The following is a 17,792-nucleotide window of genomic DNA, read 5'->3' on the forward strand; positions in this document are numbered from 1 at the left end:
CTGGTTGTAAACAACATTTTAGTGCAATACAAGTTTTGCCGGTCTTTTCAAGCGTAACGTCCGTTTTGGTATGCTCCGTATATTATGTTTAAATGGACTATGTTTCAAGTGCTCAGTTGTATCTTTGCAGAGAATGTTATACTTTTTTGTAAGTATAGCTATTATAATGACTAAAGGTAAGCCGATCAATTTGTTCATATCTTTAGGAACAAATTTCACAACGAATACAACATCGAGGACCACGTTACCACCGAACATAACCACTGGATACACCCCTGCAACACCACCATGTAGGTATTAATGTACTATAAAGACACTATAATAAATACAGATTTGCATTAGTATCTTAGACTTTAACCAATAAAACACATGACTAATGCAAGACTGAAACAAACAAGAATTTAAAACACACATTCTCCCAATATTGTTTTGCGAAACTTTGTTGTCTTGCTTTTTCTTTGGTGTATTTCTTCAAGAAATTGTTAGGCATCAAACTGAAGATACATAAGTTATTGCATGTGTCGGAAAAGTAACATGGATATTAATACAGAACTAAATACGAAAATTGAGGACAGCAAACTATTGATTGTTTGTCATGGATTAACTTCCATTAGTGGAGGTTAACACATCCAGTAAATGGAATTCGCCACAGTGACACTGTTGTTGTATTGGTTGATTTGATATAAAGTGTGCTTCTACTGAATATTATTCCCACGCAATCGAATATTTGCTTCTAAACCTAAAGAACGTGTCGCCATGATTAGACATGTTTAAACTGTCAATACAATTTTCATTGTGTAACAAAAGCAAAAATATAAACATTATTACGGCTTATTTTATAGATTACAATTCGCAAATTCGACTGGTCAACGGCATAAACTGTCTCGAGGGAAGAGTGGAGGTTTACTATAGTGGTACGTGGGGCACAGTATGTGATGACAGTTGGGATTCCTATGATGCTATGGTTGTCTGTAGGATGCTTGGATATAGGTAACATATCTCAATCGATCTACTCCTTGTATCCTTATGACACGTATTTGAATCGGGTTCTAGAATCAAACTATCAAAAATGGATAGAAATTTTTAGGTCGAGTTGTTTCCCTTTATTCACATGAGATGACTTATCATGTAACGGATATCCACAACACGTATGTCTCAGTGCGTATAGCTGAAATCAACGTAATAAATATCTAATTGACTAGAGTCCCAATGCAGCCAATACAGCCTCTTTTCATTCAGGTATGTGTGACTTTTATAATCATTTAACAAGCAGAATAACGCCAGTACAAATGTCGATATAAGTAACTTTAAGTTATTTGATGATAGATACTACCTAAAGTGATATAAACGAATCATTATGCGTAAAAAGCTGCAACACTTACGCGTATAAACAACTTAATTGTTGTAGTCATAGTTACAGCAACATAAAGACAAACAATGGTTACAGAGGTGATTTTGCAAATACCTTCGACAGCCGAACACACGCATATGAATTGTTTCTGAGTGATTTCATCTCTCAGATGTTGTTTCATTTTTGGTCGCGTTGTTAACTCTGAGGGTCTATCACGTATTGTTGATTAATAATGTGTTCGTGATGTATAATGGCTAGACAAGCTTTCATTTTCATTCACTTTTTTCATCACACAATTACCATACAATCGTGGAAATCTTCTACCTGGGGAATATTTAATTATCCAGCGATAGTGCGTTCTGGGGACATAGTAACACGTTCATTCATAACTATATGAATTGTCAGAATCGATTTATTTCGTTTTTACCCAAGAACTATTGCACAGACAAATGCGTCTTTGCTGAACAAGAGTTGCGATTGACACTTCATTGCTATACAAGCAATCTCTTAGTAATTTTACCTTCACCTATATTGTGTAAATGCGATTACTCCAGCTGGCATCGAAATGTTACTGTTACATCTGGAGGCAGCAACGGCTGAAATGATCGACGTGAATATGACACATAGGTAGATCATATTTTTTTCATAATATGCTAGGATTTGTTTACACCACTCTGACACCGCGTCGGTAGATTCAGCAATTGTATCACCACTTTCAGATTCCATAACTTATACGAATAGTAAATCTCAAAAACACAGCCAAAGATAGATAAATGTATGTCCGGATTAAGGATGAGTCCTTCGAACTAAATCTTGTCCTTGGCGACCGATGACCATGATGCTGAATACACGAAAGGTATTTGGATATTGCTTTATTTGATATCAAGCGTTACTGATGGTACTGAACTACAATGGCTGCAGCTATTTACTAGTACTAGCAATCCATAAGCATCTAAACAAGGTGAAGATAAATAAATATGATCAGATGCATGCACCATTAAGATGTGAAATTTGGGTAAATCTAATTCGTCCCAAGCAGGTTATCCGCTAATTTATCACTGTGTCCCTGTGTTGCGCTGGTTATTGTTCTGTTAAATAGTCTCCTTCAAGTTACTATGGGTGGTTACCAGGTACATCTGCAACCTTTACATTCTTATATTGTTTCGTTGCAGATTCAGAAACATCACTGTAGCTTTTGATAAATTCAAAAACATGTCAGAGTCTAAGATTATCTGGTTCTTGGTAATTTATGCGTGGTTTATATACATGAAGCTTCGTGGGTTCAAAGGAACATGTTGAATTTCCACGTTGGACTGTTGTAGTTTTCTAGTATGATATTGAAAAAGCTTGCCCGTTTTTATGTAAATTATGTTCCGGCTGGTAAACTCAGTCCGAGTCCGAGTCAATGCAGTGCTTCAACGTCAAGGTTTCCACATATGGGTATTCCATCCGAATTGATAACAGCAGCTAATAATTCAACTGATGTCATCGTCTTAAACCTCCGCCACCATACATATAACCAACTACTTAAAAGGCGTTGTTCGCGCAAGCTTGTCAAATACAGAATGCCGATGCGTCACCACATATACAACCCAATGCGTCCCTGGTCCGTTGGCTCATCCACGTTTACGATTACGCATTTTATTGACTTTGTTATCGTTAATAATTCAAAATTAGGCAATGGACACGCTTTCATGGATGCCCACGTCGAGATGTCCTGGCCAGTGAAATACCTCTGCCTGATGGTATTAGGCGAGTTGTAACAGGTGTTCAATGGTCTTTTTCTTTTCTTTTCGCATACGAGATGCTGTAGTCTGCCAAAGGCCTTTGTCACAGTCATCCTGAATGCAGTTCCAACAACACCCAACGCATTCGCCTTTTCAAAACGCGGATGTTGCAGCAGCGAGTAGTTCTGAAATGGTTGCAGAGAACGAAATATAAATATTCTATTGGTGGTTTCCAATTTTGGCAATGCACGCATGGATAATATTAATCCCAATAAGGTCTTTTATTTGGAGTGAGGGCCACGTTCTACATTAGTTGTGTCTACATTAGTCACGTGGGGGTAGTTCTAGCTAGCTTTTCTGGAGAAAGCTTCACTTTGTTTCAACAATCGTTTCGTATGACGCTTTTAAGTTTACAAGATGCCTTAACTTCTCGATACAACAAGTATTGGTTTCCCACACCTTCGTCAATAAACCACCTCAGACACGTATAACTGGTCAAATATGCTACTATGGAACTGTCCGCCAGGAAAACAAGATGTGTCTTGAAAGGCTATAAATGCAGGTATATTATTGTGCTGACAATAGTGTGACAGATAACAGCTGAACTTGGACATCATATGAGTCTGGGGTGAGTGTAAAATAAAAAGTGGCGATGTGGCTCTAGAACACTTAAATGTATTTCTGTCGGCGATACAGGGATTAGAACAGTTATCCTAAATGTTAATTTCTAAAACGTAACATTGCCATCCGCAGCATTCCAAATTGCATCACTGCTCTGAGGCTATCGGTACAATGCGACTGCATAGTTGGATACTAAAATAACCTTGCGAACATATCTGCACAACCCCAAAAACGTGGCTGAGAGAAATCGAAAACGAAAATGATATTAGAGTCCTTTACATTGGCTCCATGCACCTCCCATTCAATGTTGTTATTCAAATATTGTTGTGAAATATTATATACTGCTGACAAAAGCGATAATGCATTTGTTAATAAAACCAACCTTCTCATTGGGGTCGTAATTGGCAACGGCGGAAGGTATTTTGTGCAAGTGTTCCATCGATTAACATGAATGTTTTACATGGGAAAATACCGAATCGTATCGCTCGGGTGGACTAGTGGTTAGCACGTCCGCCTTGGATGCGGGAGGTGGTGGGTTCGATCCCCGGCCGAGACATACCAAATACTAATAAAAATGCTACTAACAGCTTCCTAGCTAGGCGTTCAACATTAAGAGGCTAGTGTTCCGAATAGTCGGTCTAGTGTCAGGATAATGTTACTGGGTGGAACATAATGATACATGTCTGCGGCATGATGCACCAGTATTAGACATCATTATAAATTGCCACATTTCAGACATCGTAGCGATATGACTGAAAATTTTTAAAGATACGTTAAACATCAAAATTACAAACATAAGTCCAGGCTTAGTCTATAACATTAATTCTAAATTACTAATTCAGTCAGAGGTTGTTGAGCAGCTTTATCAAGGATTTACTGACCTATCTACTGAAAAGGAGGTGCAACATAATTTGGCTCAAATGCCTTTGATAGCATTTGATTTTCCAATTATTGTAACGGATCTCTAGTTGATTGGATCTGATGCAATTTCATCATTTTCAAATGATCCACAGTTTAGAGATAGGTTACAGCGCACGAAGACAAGATTGCAAACAACATTAATATGCCTGTAAATTATACCCAGAAGAAAATTGTAATAACTGTTTCTTCTGTAATATGTCCTATAAACATGATTTTTTTCTCTGTGACACTGCGCACTGGTATCACACGACTGTTAGTTTATGAAATACCAGGTTAGCCTAACCTGTTTAATTATACTGTCAAGGTAACCCCGCGGAGTTCCTATATGTGTCCACCCTGGTCAACAGGAGTGAAGCGTAGGTGCGTCCACCGGGGACTGTGTTACGGGAGATACACAGGAATTGTCGAGTAATCGGGCGAAAAACATTCAGTTACATATTTGAGGAGAATTCCATATAACTACCTTGCGCGATATGATACCTGGAACCTTCACATCATGGATGCAGACATTTTGGTTTGGGGTAGTCGCAAATATATTTTGTACCAACCGAGCAATGTTCTCCTCGATGACTGTGTGATGTTAACCACGTACGATGCAGATTTAATATATATATATATATATATATATATATATATATATATATATATATATATATATATATATATATAACAGAGTTTGTGTAGGTTCATGTTTGCATACGAAATTTGTAGATGTTTTTAGTCTTAAAAAACGTTCCGTGTGATTTGTTATTTCCCTCAGCCAGTGTCATATGCGCATGTGGAAAGAATAATAACGTCCAGGCTGCACCATGTTCCTCTTAGAACACGAACAAATTGTCCACATGAAGACCCCCAAGTGGTCTTGATCGGATATTAGGCTCAATATAATATACGAGCAACGACACTACTGCTACTTCAAATGTTCGGGATTGACCAGCGATGACTGCTGTAGAAAAAATAAACGTACAATCCTGGGTTATTGACGAGATAGTGATCATTGAGATAACTTTTATGATAAATTTGCAACAACAGGATAAAATCATGATATCGTTGACGCGATTGTGATCACTGAGATAAGGTTCAGATTGTATATGCAACAACACAGTTTACCAGTGCATTGTTTTAATTGTAAAATACGAAGTGTTTCGATAGGAAACCCTGCAGGCATCATCAGTGGTGTCGTAAACGGTCGTTATATACAGCATACATGACTTTAATCAGCTCATGCGTTAACGCACAAAACAATGCCACTTCTGTCATGTTGTTGGTGAGATACCGTGCAAAAAGCGATTGCTAAATTATGGTGCTTGTTGCCCGCTCTGTTCGCAAGTGTGCGTACAACCTGTTCACATGTTCGTCGACCTGTTGTGAATGTGTGGTTACACAATCAACAATAGGCAAACGTTGCACCTTGCTGATACCTAATTTTCCTTTGTTGAGAGTTGTTTAGGATGTCAACGTTTGTAGGGTTCAGTATCAAAGCTAAACTTTTTCCAGTGTTTGCCAGACGCTGAATGCTGATCATACTTCTCCTGAAATTTCCACTTGGACCACATTATATATACTTTACTTGAATACTTATTGTATTATTGATTTACATAATTTTTCCAGTTAGAGCAAAATGAAAATGCAACAGCAAATGCTAAAGCTTCTTGGACATTTCTTTAAGGATCCCCTGATCAAATACTCTGAGCACATTTCTGGACTCGAATAGTAGTTGTTCAAGATGCATAAGTCTTTTTAGTGTCTACAATATGATCGGTTAAGCGTTCTAGTTGCGCGTGAGTCTTAACAATCGGATCTATTTCCATCACCATCGACGAACACATCGCTAAAACGGTCTGAAGAGCTATCTAAACATCTAATTTAGCGAGGCTACGACAAAGACCTGATTGCGGAGGCAACCCAAAGGGCTAAAAAAACACCGAGATGACTTACTAAAATATGAAAAGAAGGCAAAGGCTGATAGGATACCATTTATCCTGACCTACCATCTAGACAACCCGAATTTGACAAAATCATCGGGAAGCATAGACCCATCGTGGAATCGTAGGACGCACTAAAGTTACTCCTCCCGAACAAACCTGTAGTAGTCTACCGGAGACCAAACAATCTTAAGGACAACAAAATCAGGGCGAAATTAACGCCAATGACTAATCAAGACGACCCTAGTCAATCCAGCCCCGGTGGTGATAAAAGGTGCAAAACCTGTACACATAGGACATTTTCTAGCGCAGTGATTAGAGAAAACCTAAACATACATGGTCTAAACAAATCGTGAAACACAGAGAGTGTGATCTATCTCATTACATGTAAGATCTGTAGCCTTCAGTGTGTCGGAGAAATTGAAACGCTACACAAAAGGATCAAACTTCATAGATCTGATTGAATGACAAAGAAGCTGTACAAAAGCACTGTCGCAGAACACTTCTCCCCTAGCTACACTTTCAGTGATATAACACTTATTGCAATTGCTCACAACCCCAACTGGAGTCCCGAAACCAGCAAAGAAAAGGAATCATACTGGACACGTCGCCTTAGAACACTGAAACCAAGCGGTTCAAACCAAAGATGACTAGAAAAAGACGGCCATGCACGAATAAAATTATCTTTTGCAGCCGACATATTTTCTTTTAAATAATTCTCTAAATGTATTTAATATTCTATAATTACTACTATAACAATGAAATGTCCGGGTTATAATTTGGGCTTACGGAAATTTACATAAAACAACAGATGTCGTTATGGTTCATCGGTTTCAACGTCAACAAAAATATTGTCCAGCCTCCGCAAAAAGGCGAGAAAAAAAACTAGTCAAGTAAACTTTTGCAAACACAACGGTTTTTGTGATTTGTTTGCTTGTCCTTTTATTGCATATATATATATATATATATATATATATATATATATATATATATATATATATATATATATATATATATATATATACATTTGCAACTAATAATACCATGTCTGTTGGTGGACTAGTACAATGAATTATTGAAATCATTGAGTTGTTGGGAAAACATCAGGTACTTGCTGATCTTTGACATGTTAAAACAAATCGGGTCAGGCTATTGTGAAACGACTTGAAACTTGCGGACCGATTATTAGGGGTTCAATACACGAAGTAATTTTTAATGAATCGTAAAATGCAGCCCCTCGAGTGGGTGTCGCGTTTTTTGCACGGTCATACGATACATGAAAAATGAAGCTATCTGCATGCTAGAGTTGAAACCCGATCACGCGCTTCGATAGAAGGCTGTCATCGTAAGTCATAAGACGATTTTACAAACAATCTCGCTCCCCGCTAGCAAATGATCTTTGGGATACTCGCTGATGTCAAATTCGTCCACGAAAAACGTCTTGCACGTGTTCTTGTTGATGTCATTGTTGGTGATATGCATTAAGAACGAGTCAGTATGCTCGTGCAGCATTTGTATGTCACTTCCGTACCGCGATTTAATCTTGCGTTAATAAAATTCATACAGTAAGAGGTTTTACATTGATAACACAGACGTACCACTATGGCTTTGTAACCTTATGTTTTGAGTTTTTACTGTGGACAAAACGAGTCTTTCATCGAATTCCCCGAGTGATTCAAACGCGGGGTTTGCAATGAGTTTATCATGTTCTCTGTCCTTAACATGATCAGTGCGGAGTTTCGTTCTCGAAATTTTCATCCACTAAGTACTGATCTATAATTGTGAGAAGCGCCAGTTCTACTTTCATCTTCTACAGAGGTGCAACTGACGATATTCCTGGAGGACAAAACATTATGTGCTGAATAGTCTATACACGCTCATTACTGTCTTTCGGAAAAGAAAGATCATGATAGTTATCAATGTTTTGACGACAAAAGACAAGCTATACCTTGTTCGAGTGCTTGTAGTCGTTGGCGTGGCGGTAATACTCCCACAAGTGATTGATGAAAGGAAGGTCTCAATGGAGGGCAATTGATTTTTTGAAAACTTGTTACAGCCGATCAAATTCTTGTAGCGATATATTCCTTTGCGAGTGAACATGATTAACATTACTCACCAGGCAGGAAAAGAAACAACGTATCAATCCGTGTTTGTAAAACAATTATTACAATTTACTGCAAGATTTCTCAATAGTTAATCCGTATTAGAATGCAGGAACTGTTGAGAATAACAAAAATATAGCTGCATGAGCCTATATGTCATGTATTTTTCCATCTTGTTGGAATGAGGTTTATTGGTGCATTCGATGTCGTTGCGCAACCTTCAACAATCAGACGGCCATATTACCCACGCAAGTTATGTACAACCACAGAGAGCTTTAATTTATGGTGTAAAGTTGGAATGTACTATTTTGCGCTACTCATCTGTACACACCAGTGAGGTGACATTGAACGTGTACTTTGCAACTTTCAGCCACATCAGCATCAGTCCCAAAAGGAGCCATCACCGATGAAGAAATGAGTGGCTCAAAGAAACATCGTATGTGTGATAACGAGTTAATGTCATTTTGGCAAACGGTGTAAGCCATGTCTCGATAAATATTGTGGTTACGTTGACTGATTCAATCAAAACATTACCTTAGTCTCCTGTAACAAATGTACCAGTATTTGGCATCCTTGCACGATGGGGATTTTCACTGATTCCACCACAGTAAAATTACTGGCCGTCAATACTCTGATGTATAATAAAAATGTAAGCAAACGCCGACAAAAGAATCTGCCCACTAATTTCTTGCAGTTATGGTAAAACAACAATTATTTATCAACACGTAATGTAGCCGCGATTCTAAACCAGTTATATCGTTCAGCAATATTTGATCAATCTGCTTCCGCAATAATGAGGTTTTTATTGCAAATGTGGGGATAGCTAACGAGCATAAACACTTTTATAAACCTCTTCAAAAAATGTTTCAAAAATTAAATTTGTTGGTGTTATCGAGACTGATCAGGATTATAGCTCACTCGATGCGTGTCGGACGCGAACGACCATGCAAAATATTTTTGTTATCGTTTAACAAGTTTATGACTGACGATGGCGGAAAAAAACTTTGGTGTCAAAATATAACTTGACCCGCGAAAAGTTTGTATCGAAGAAATAAGAATTTCATCGAGCACGCTTCTTTCATGATTCCTTCCAGAAAGTGTCCCACTGTATTTTTTCAACGGCACGATAATCTTTGTAAACTCTTTATTCATTTCATCATTGACCTCTTCAAAATCTTGTGAACCAATGGGGTGGCGATTTTGAACATAATATCACCTGGTGAATTAAATGTTTACATTGGATTAACTAGTATAATCAACAGCACATGCATAACTATTTCCAGATTAACTTGATTTAAGTCCTGTCACATCTTTGATAAAAGCTTCCGGGAGTCTTGTTTGCACTTTTCTGGAATTATGTATGACGTGGTAATTTTCAAAATCACCACGGCGTTCATGTAGCTTAAATTCGCGGGCTTGGATCATGTGATATGCTTGCGCAGCAGCGGCAACGGCGATAGTGTCTGCAATAATGCGAAGGTAGCTTTGTTCATCCTCAAAATTAACATGCAATTTCCTTCTGCCTGGTTTGTGGATAACTTTGCATTGTTGGTACACGAAGCTGTCGCACCGTTTGACGCATTCCAACCAAAGGTCATAATCGACCAATTTTATCAGATTTTCTTGCGACTGTGTATTTATATTCCATGTTCACGTACTGATTACTGTCAGCGTTTTATGTTTTACTGTTACGAAGGCCTTATTTCATTCTGAGGAAGTTGGCTCACTAGATTTAGGTATCCCGGAGAAAATCTCTAACATCTAGGCCTATAAGGTTTTCTTGGGCCTCTTGGCTTTTTATATTACTTTCCCGCTTGCATTACGTCAGGTGCATTACGAGAGGCAAGCTAATATATCAAGAAAAATTATTGTTTAATTACTTATTTCGTGAATAAATATTTGAAAATATTTTTACTACTTCAGAATCAGAAACTAAACTCGCCTCAATCCTGGCTATTCATTGACTCGGTACCATATTCATTATCATATTTGCAATGGCTGTTTATCTTAACTTTTGTAAAATCGTTTGCGATAGCTGATTTTGTTACGCTAAGTGTTAGGCTAGTTATATAATTAGATTTCAATGCCCACATTTCATATAATTTGAAAGCGTAATTATTATATGCTCATTTTTTTCCCCGTTAACTTTACATTGTCGAAATCGTTCAGTATTCCCCGATACTGAACGCACGCGACAATACATATATAGCATTCACGTGAATAAAGGAACTACTTTCTATTGTAAAGAAACAATGACACAGACACCAGCACTTTTGATTGGTAAACAAATCATATACACTCGCGTAAGAGGCTCTTTACGTTGTGGTTATTTAAATTTGTTTCTGAATGAACGAAAACATGTTTCGTGGACTGCAAAAAAAAAAAAAAAAAAGCTGTTTTGGCACATTCCGCGTTGATACAATGTTACGGATTTAGGCTAGCTACATTATATAAAAGAGGGACGATTATGTCCTTACAAATAACATGCAAGTGACAAGGAATATACTGTATTCTTTATCTGGGGATAAGAATGGCAAAATAAAATATACTTACAGTTTTACATCCTGAATTTCCTCAAAATGTTTTTTCTTAATTCTGCAAATCTGAATTACATTAGCCATGTCATAGGTTTTCAATCTGGATTACACATGTCGAAAGTGTACTGCAATTTCGATGATAAGTGCAATTGCATCCTCCTTACTGCACTCTAAATGAAATACACATTAAATTCCAAAGCGTCTTTTTGAAAATTGCAATTGAAAGACTTCATATTTTGTCCACGTTATGATTTCAAACATTCAATGACAGAAACAGAAACACGCTTCCCCCGCGCCACTTCAATCCGATATATTTCATGTATAATTTGCACAGATGAATCCAGTCCAAAATCACAAACTTTCGTCGAATCGAAACAAAATACCAAAATATATTCACTCCAGATCAAATGGAAAAAGTCGTTGCAATGCGCATTCATTCACAATATGACTGCAAATTTCAATTTTAGCTAGACACGCCATTTTCTTTCGAAAGTTATTTCGACCGCGCGACTAAGTTCAAATTTATCTGAGCGGAGCTATGTGCGCATTAATAATGATGCCATTTTGTAATGTCAAATCTGCGCTTGTGTATTTAGTTTGGAATACGGCATTCATTCATTTACGTTGTTTCTTGTAGTGTATTTTGTTTATATAATTAAACTTTAGGTAGAATAAAAAAAATGAGCATATAATAAAAAGGTTACTGCATTTGCATGGGAAAATATAAACTCGTTTTGTCGAAAGGATATACTGCACTCACAGGTTCGTGCAGTATTCATTCCGAAAACTCGTTCATATTTTAACATACAAATGCAGTAACGTATAAATATTACACTCGAGTGTAATGCGAAGCTAAAATATTTGCCATATGGCATAGAAGGTAAAGATATAGATCCAATTGTTGTAATATTCCAGGAAGTAAGTCGGATTGCATTACTTATGTACACATAGTTACATTCAACTGTCAGTAGGAAACAGTGATCTATTACTGCACTTGACAGATTTATTGAACAATGACCTGCCCTACAAACTGAATCCTGTCATAACAATAAGGCACAATATGAACAACAAATTAAACAATGACATGTTGAGTCAGCAACGATATATGCATGATAACGGAGATGGTTTTAAGCCTAAGTAGCATATAGTAAAAAGGTTGAGTTGCTAATACTAATACTAATACTGATAATAATGAACACCGCATAAGTAAGAAATGGAGAAATGAAAAAAACCAACGAGAATCAGTTTTGTATGGCAATAACATATATCAGATAGACTAAAATGATGAAATGACCATTGTATGGATGCTTGACATTTCATATGCCCACTCGCACATTTGTTGACGTGTCGGTAGAAGCTACTTACGAACAAATTGCATCATCATTGCATATGATTAGATGAATTTGCACAAATGACAGATAAATAATTGCACAGATCTTTTAAATGTTTACAGAAGACAATTTCAAAAATGCTTAACATGATACCTTACAATGATGTTATAAAAACAAATTCCTGCAACGCTGTAGTACGTATTCGATCTTCATCATTATCCCCCAAAAAATTTCAAATAATGATATCTGCTCAGAGAAATATGTTTTAGTTAGCTACTTTCCTTTCATCAGCTATAAGTCTCTGTTACCAGCTTATCCATGAAACCAAGGCCATATTTACGTAATACGATAAAAAATATAAATTTAACGCAAAAGCATAATTGCAATAAAACTATACACATTCTAAATATATGTCCCCATTTTATATCATCTCTTTACAAACATCCCGATTCAAGATTTAATTACACAAGTGAAACAATAACTTCAGTACGTATTCCGTATTTTTTTAACTTTTCGTTATTTTAGCTTATTCTAGAATGAAAATGGTACATACATATGCAATATCATCATGAAATATAATTTCTAAGTACCATATGACGTGTTTATTGTATGAACCATCAGCATTTGTGTAATAACTTGAATAGAGTTCTTCTGATAGTTTTAACTAATAGTACCTAAAATAATTATGAATTACGCAAATCCGAGTATTGAAGTATTCCTTTGAAATTTTTCATTCTTGGTAAGAAATTATGCTGTAATGTGAATATTCCGTTAACAATATATACAGTAAGTCAGAAGGCAAAATCTGCGTCTATTGCCTTGCACATAGTCGATGCGATGACTTACTCGTCCAGTGTATTTCGGGAAACTATAAGAATTATTACGTACGAGTATAATTGACATAATATAAAATATAATATTAGATACATATTAAAATTTCCCCATTACATTTCTGTTCATGAGCTGCTTTCATTTTAGTGAAGTTATGATGCGACACACGCTTTTTTATCATATATTTTGTTATTTGCTGATGCTTGTAAAGTGTTATTAACGATTGGGATGGCAAAGTAACGCATATGACTATACTTACTTTCTCAATAAATATTTTGTTTTTACAATACAAGCACTGTGGGAGCAGCGGCTGTTTGTTGTGCTGGTTTTGGCGCCAACTACAATCTCAGCATTTTCATGGATGATGTCAGCTGTAGTGGATCTGAAAGTTCTATATACAGCTGCAGCCATAATGGATGGTACTCACATAATTGTGGTCACTATGAAGACGCTGGTGTCCGTTGCGGTAGGTGTAATGCAGTAAGAGTGCAAATGACAGAGTAATATAAATAAAGTCACCTTACATATTATTCAAGCATTTATATTTAATATACTAACTACAACATGTCTTCGCAAGAGTTCACGGAATTTTTAAATTCCAAAATATATACACATGGGAAAGGTATGAAAATATTTACTTCATCCAATCTGCAATATCTCGAACATAATATTTAATTATCAATGCTGAAGCTGGCCTTATGCAGTGAACATGCTGTTTTTGAGTAGATACCTTAATCGGATAATTGACTTTGATGGAAGTACTTCTAACTTTTCAGAGGGTATTATCATGATAAAATACATTGCCTAATCTTTGCACAGTAGACAATACTTATATTTTGATCTTATAAAAGCAATCAAAATCATATTTCAAGCAAGTGATTTATATATTTGTTTATTTTATATTTTCGTCGACTTAATTCTGGCCTCTCTGGTGAAGAATTGTTTGCATATACAATGCATATCTAACGAAAGAATGAAATTTCACACAAGTCTACAACTTTTGTGACTGAAAATAAATATGAAAACACAAAATCGTAAAGTGTTTATTGCAATCAAACTAAAATTATCTACTACCATCATTTACCAGCTTTTTAAGAGTTGTTACTAGATGAGTATGCCAATAATTAACACTATATGTTTGAGGAAATATGTCACATTTAACGTTAAGGGAAGACATATAGTTTGCCAAAGATGTTCAAGTCAGTAATGTCTGGCAAGTCGAAAATATGTACCGTACATAATGCATGTTACCATTTAAAGGTAGTAATATTTCCGAATATATCATGAATAATTGAATTTTGCTAATTGGATTGTGAAATCTAATTTCAAACCATACTGCATAAATTGTAAATTAGGTAATATCGCATTTGATAATCAGTGATATTGTTATTTCAAAATTGGTCTTCTGCAAGTTTATATAATGTATGAAATTTGAATCAGTCCATGAATCGGATTCTTTTTGAAGGTGGTTCCATTGACCAGTGTGGACTTGCAAAACCCACAGTGAACTGCACATTTGACAAGTCCAACTGTTCCTATACAACGGTAGCTGTGTCAGGTGCAGCTGTGTGGCAGGTTAACTACAGTTCTTCAAATATTTTTAATGGCAAGTAATACTTATATTATTTATCTTCGTCTATCTCAGACATTATAATTATCGCAAGGAATAGTCGTCATGTAGCAAGTATGTAAACTGGACTTGTCTTTATGTCTTGAAAACGTCTATTTGCGACATGACACAAATTTCGAAGAATTAACTATTGAATTCAAAAGAGACGAGACAATAAAATCACATACAGAAACATTGAATGCAAGAAATAATATGTGTAATCCAGGAAGTTTACGATGCTTCTTAATGAGTTTATATGTATAAGTAAATTAATGACCTAAATATACCGCAGAAGGTTAGAACGCTGAAGCTTCAAGATTAGTCGACACAATCGTAACGTTCTAATCAGTAAATCATTTGACTATCTTTAAACCGTTCACTATCTTAGGTCAATTATGCAAACACACACACACACACGCACACACACACACACACACACACACACACACACACACACACACACAAGAGTTTGTAAAGACTAAAGGATCTGTCATATTTCAGCATCTGGAGTAGCCTACTACACAAATAGATATGGATTCGAGACTGACATGGCATATCTAAAATCTCCTGACTTTACCGTGAATAGAACGAATTCCTATAAAATCGAATTCTTTTATTGGATCAATGCATCTAGCGAAAATGCTTTGTCAGCCTCTAAAAGTGTACACGGGATTTCTGTGGCTGCTTGGCAAATGCCATGGCTTCGTCCAGAAGAGGAGAGAACATGGATGTATCAATGTGTGAATCTTGGAGAACTTCAGGCTTCTACTATAGTTTCAGGTGAGACTCCAAAATATTTTGTCTGCTTTAATCTTGTGGATGATACAAAACTTTGAATCAGTATTGATTTAACGCCATCAAGCTAACATCTGAAACCTATTTAAAATTCTCACTAGGTTTTACCATTACTCCTCTCAAATAAATATTCTGTCACCTTTAAAATTGTTAGATTAAAAGTCACATTATGTCACTTTATCCCAAGGCACTATTTTATTCGTATATTCGGGTATATTTTCTTCGTTATGTGATGAAGCTCATAGGCGATAATTGCAAAATAATGATGAAAAGCCCCAACGCTGCATTACTAAATTTAAGCATTAAAATGAAAACCTACGTTAATGTAATGTTTCGATTCAGAGAGACATCTGGAAAATCAGAAAATAATTTTTATTCTCTATAGTTAATTTTTGTGCTAATGTCAGTAATTACTTGGAAGTCTGTTGCCGAATTTCGACTGTCACACATTATCTAGGTAGCAGATTTACCTTATACTAGAACTGTGATGAAGCAAAATTTCGAAACCTTGTAATCGTTAGAAAACTTTTTGTTTGTACGTCATGCCTGAGAGTGAGTATAATCGCTCTCGTTCCAAGTTTCTTCGAATTTCCTCTATTCTGGCTAGAACAAGCCATTAGTTTGCCCCATACTGCAGTATACATAGATACAAGCTTGTTACATGTAATATGTATACCCTTTATCGCTTATTAAAGAAATTTCTCAACCAAAGTAAGAATATAAAACGATATGAAATGTTTCATAATTCTGATTGGGATTATTGCAAACTAAGGATGGAAAATGGATATCATTCCGAATGGGCTGATTGTAGGACCCATAAAGGCCCGTAATTATCACTTCGACATTTCCATTTGACGTTTTATTTAAAGTGATAGTGTTTAGATATGAGTTAACTCAAATATACAAATAAACCGTAACATTTTCAGCAAAACAGTTGTTTCACAAATGACTGTCATCATTATATATTTTACATTTCATCAGCTTTGAACACAAGATATATTTAATAATTTATGCTAATTATGTTTTATAAATGCCACTTCAAATGATGACATGTTTAGAACAACCTTTAAATATGTTACAAGCACATCTTTGCAAAAGAAACATTTGAAATAATAAAAGGTTCTTACGAATTCAACGTATTAACAAATATTTCTTATTATATCTATTTTCAGTGTCCTTTCTGGCTTCAAGAGGAAGTGATAGTACCAGAATTATTGCGATTGATAGCGTCGGACTTTCATCTGGAATATGCGAATGTACTTATCGAATTGTATACTAAATTGATTTTTGACTGATGTTTGAAGTTTCATAACTTTATATAGAGAGCCTGTAAAACTGTTTTACATGCTTATGTGCTGAAGATGATTGTTGGCAGTGACCATTCATAACTCTCGGAAACTTCATTGAACTGCTCATTTTATTCCCAATAGAATTATCAAAGAATTGTTTTTAAAAAAATATCTTTGTATCTGAGAAAATATATATGTTTTATATAACAATTTAAGAAGATTTTAATTTGATTATTTTGAGATAAATTGATTGAGCAGAAAATGTTACGTTCTTTCGTAAGATAGTTATTGAAATTCATGTTTGATATGAACATCAAACACAGTTATGACTTTATTAACAAACTTGAATTTAATAATTTTTTATTTCTAACCAGCATCCAAGGTATAACGATGTACTTTACATTCGAAACTCAACAATGACGGAATGTATTGACTTGATTTATTATTTATTTTTATTGTATATTGAAATACTATCCTTTCTAAAATAAATAATGTTATTTTGGCCTTTGCTTAATACAGACGGTCTCCAAGCCGGAATATGTGATTTCGAAAGACCAAGTGTTGCGCAGTACTCCGTCAATTGCACAAGTTGCAAAACGCGTGTTCCATTATTCAGATGGTATTGGGCAAAAGGCGCAACTCCCTCAGATGGAACAGGTCCTAGTGTAGATCATACTTTTGGAAACACGTCAGGTATGTCCATGAACATATTTGTTGAATAAAATTAGATTACTAATTTAGTGAGTGAACACG

At 35.7% G+C, this 17,792-nt stretch overlaps 1 protein-coding gene across 2 annotated transcripts in view; it reads left to right on the top strand.

The window, feature by feature from the left end:
• Nucleotides 1-17,792, top strand: part of LOC149783472 (MAM and LDL-receptor class A domain-containing protein 2-like) — a 131,478-nt gene that overhangs the window by 19,712 nt on the left and 93,974 nt on the right. For both annotated transcript variants that reach the window (XM_089931712.1, XM_089931713.1), the window contains exons 14-20: nt 207-290; nt 843-990; nt 13,640-13,812; nt 14,812-14,952; nt 15,457-15,735; nt 16,923-17,006; nt 17,559-17,732. In XM_089931712.1, coding sequence (XP_089787838.1) covers nt 207-290; nt 843-990; nt 13,640-13,812; nt 14,812-14,952; nt 15,457-15,735; nt 16,923-17,006; nt 17,559-17,732 — 1,083 coding nt within the window. The remainder of the gene's footprint in view (nt 1-206; nt 291-842; nt 991-13,639; nt 13,813-14,811; nt 14,953-15,456; nt 15,736-16,922; nt 17,007-17,558; nt 17,733-17,792) is intronic.

This window comes from Sinohyriopsis cumingii, chromosome 14, assembly GCF_028554795.1.
Source record: "Sinohyriopsis cumingii isolate HCF-2022 chromosome 14, ASM2855479v2, whole genome shotgun sequence".
Lineage (NCBI taxonomy): Eukaryota > Metazoa > Mollusca > Bivalvia > Unionida > Unionidae > Sinohyriopsis > Sinohyriopsis cumingii.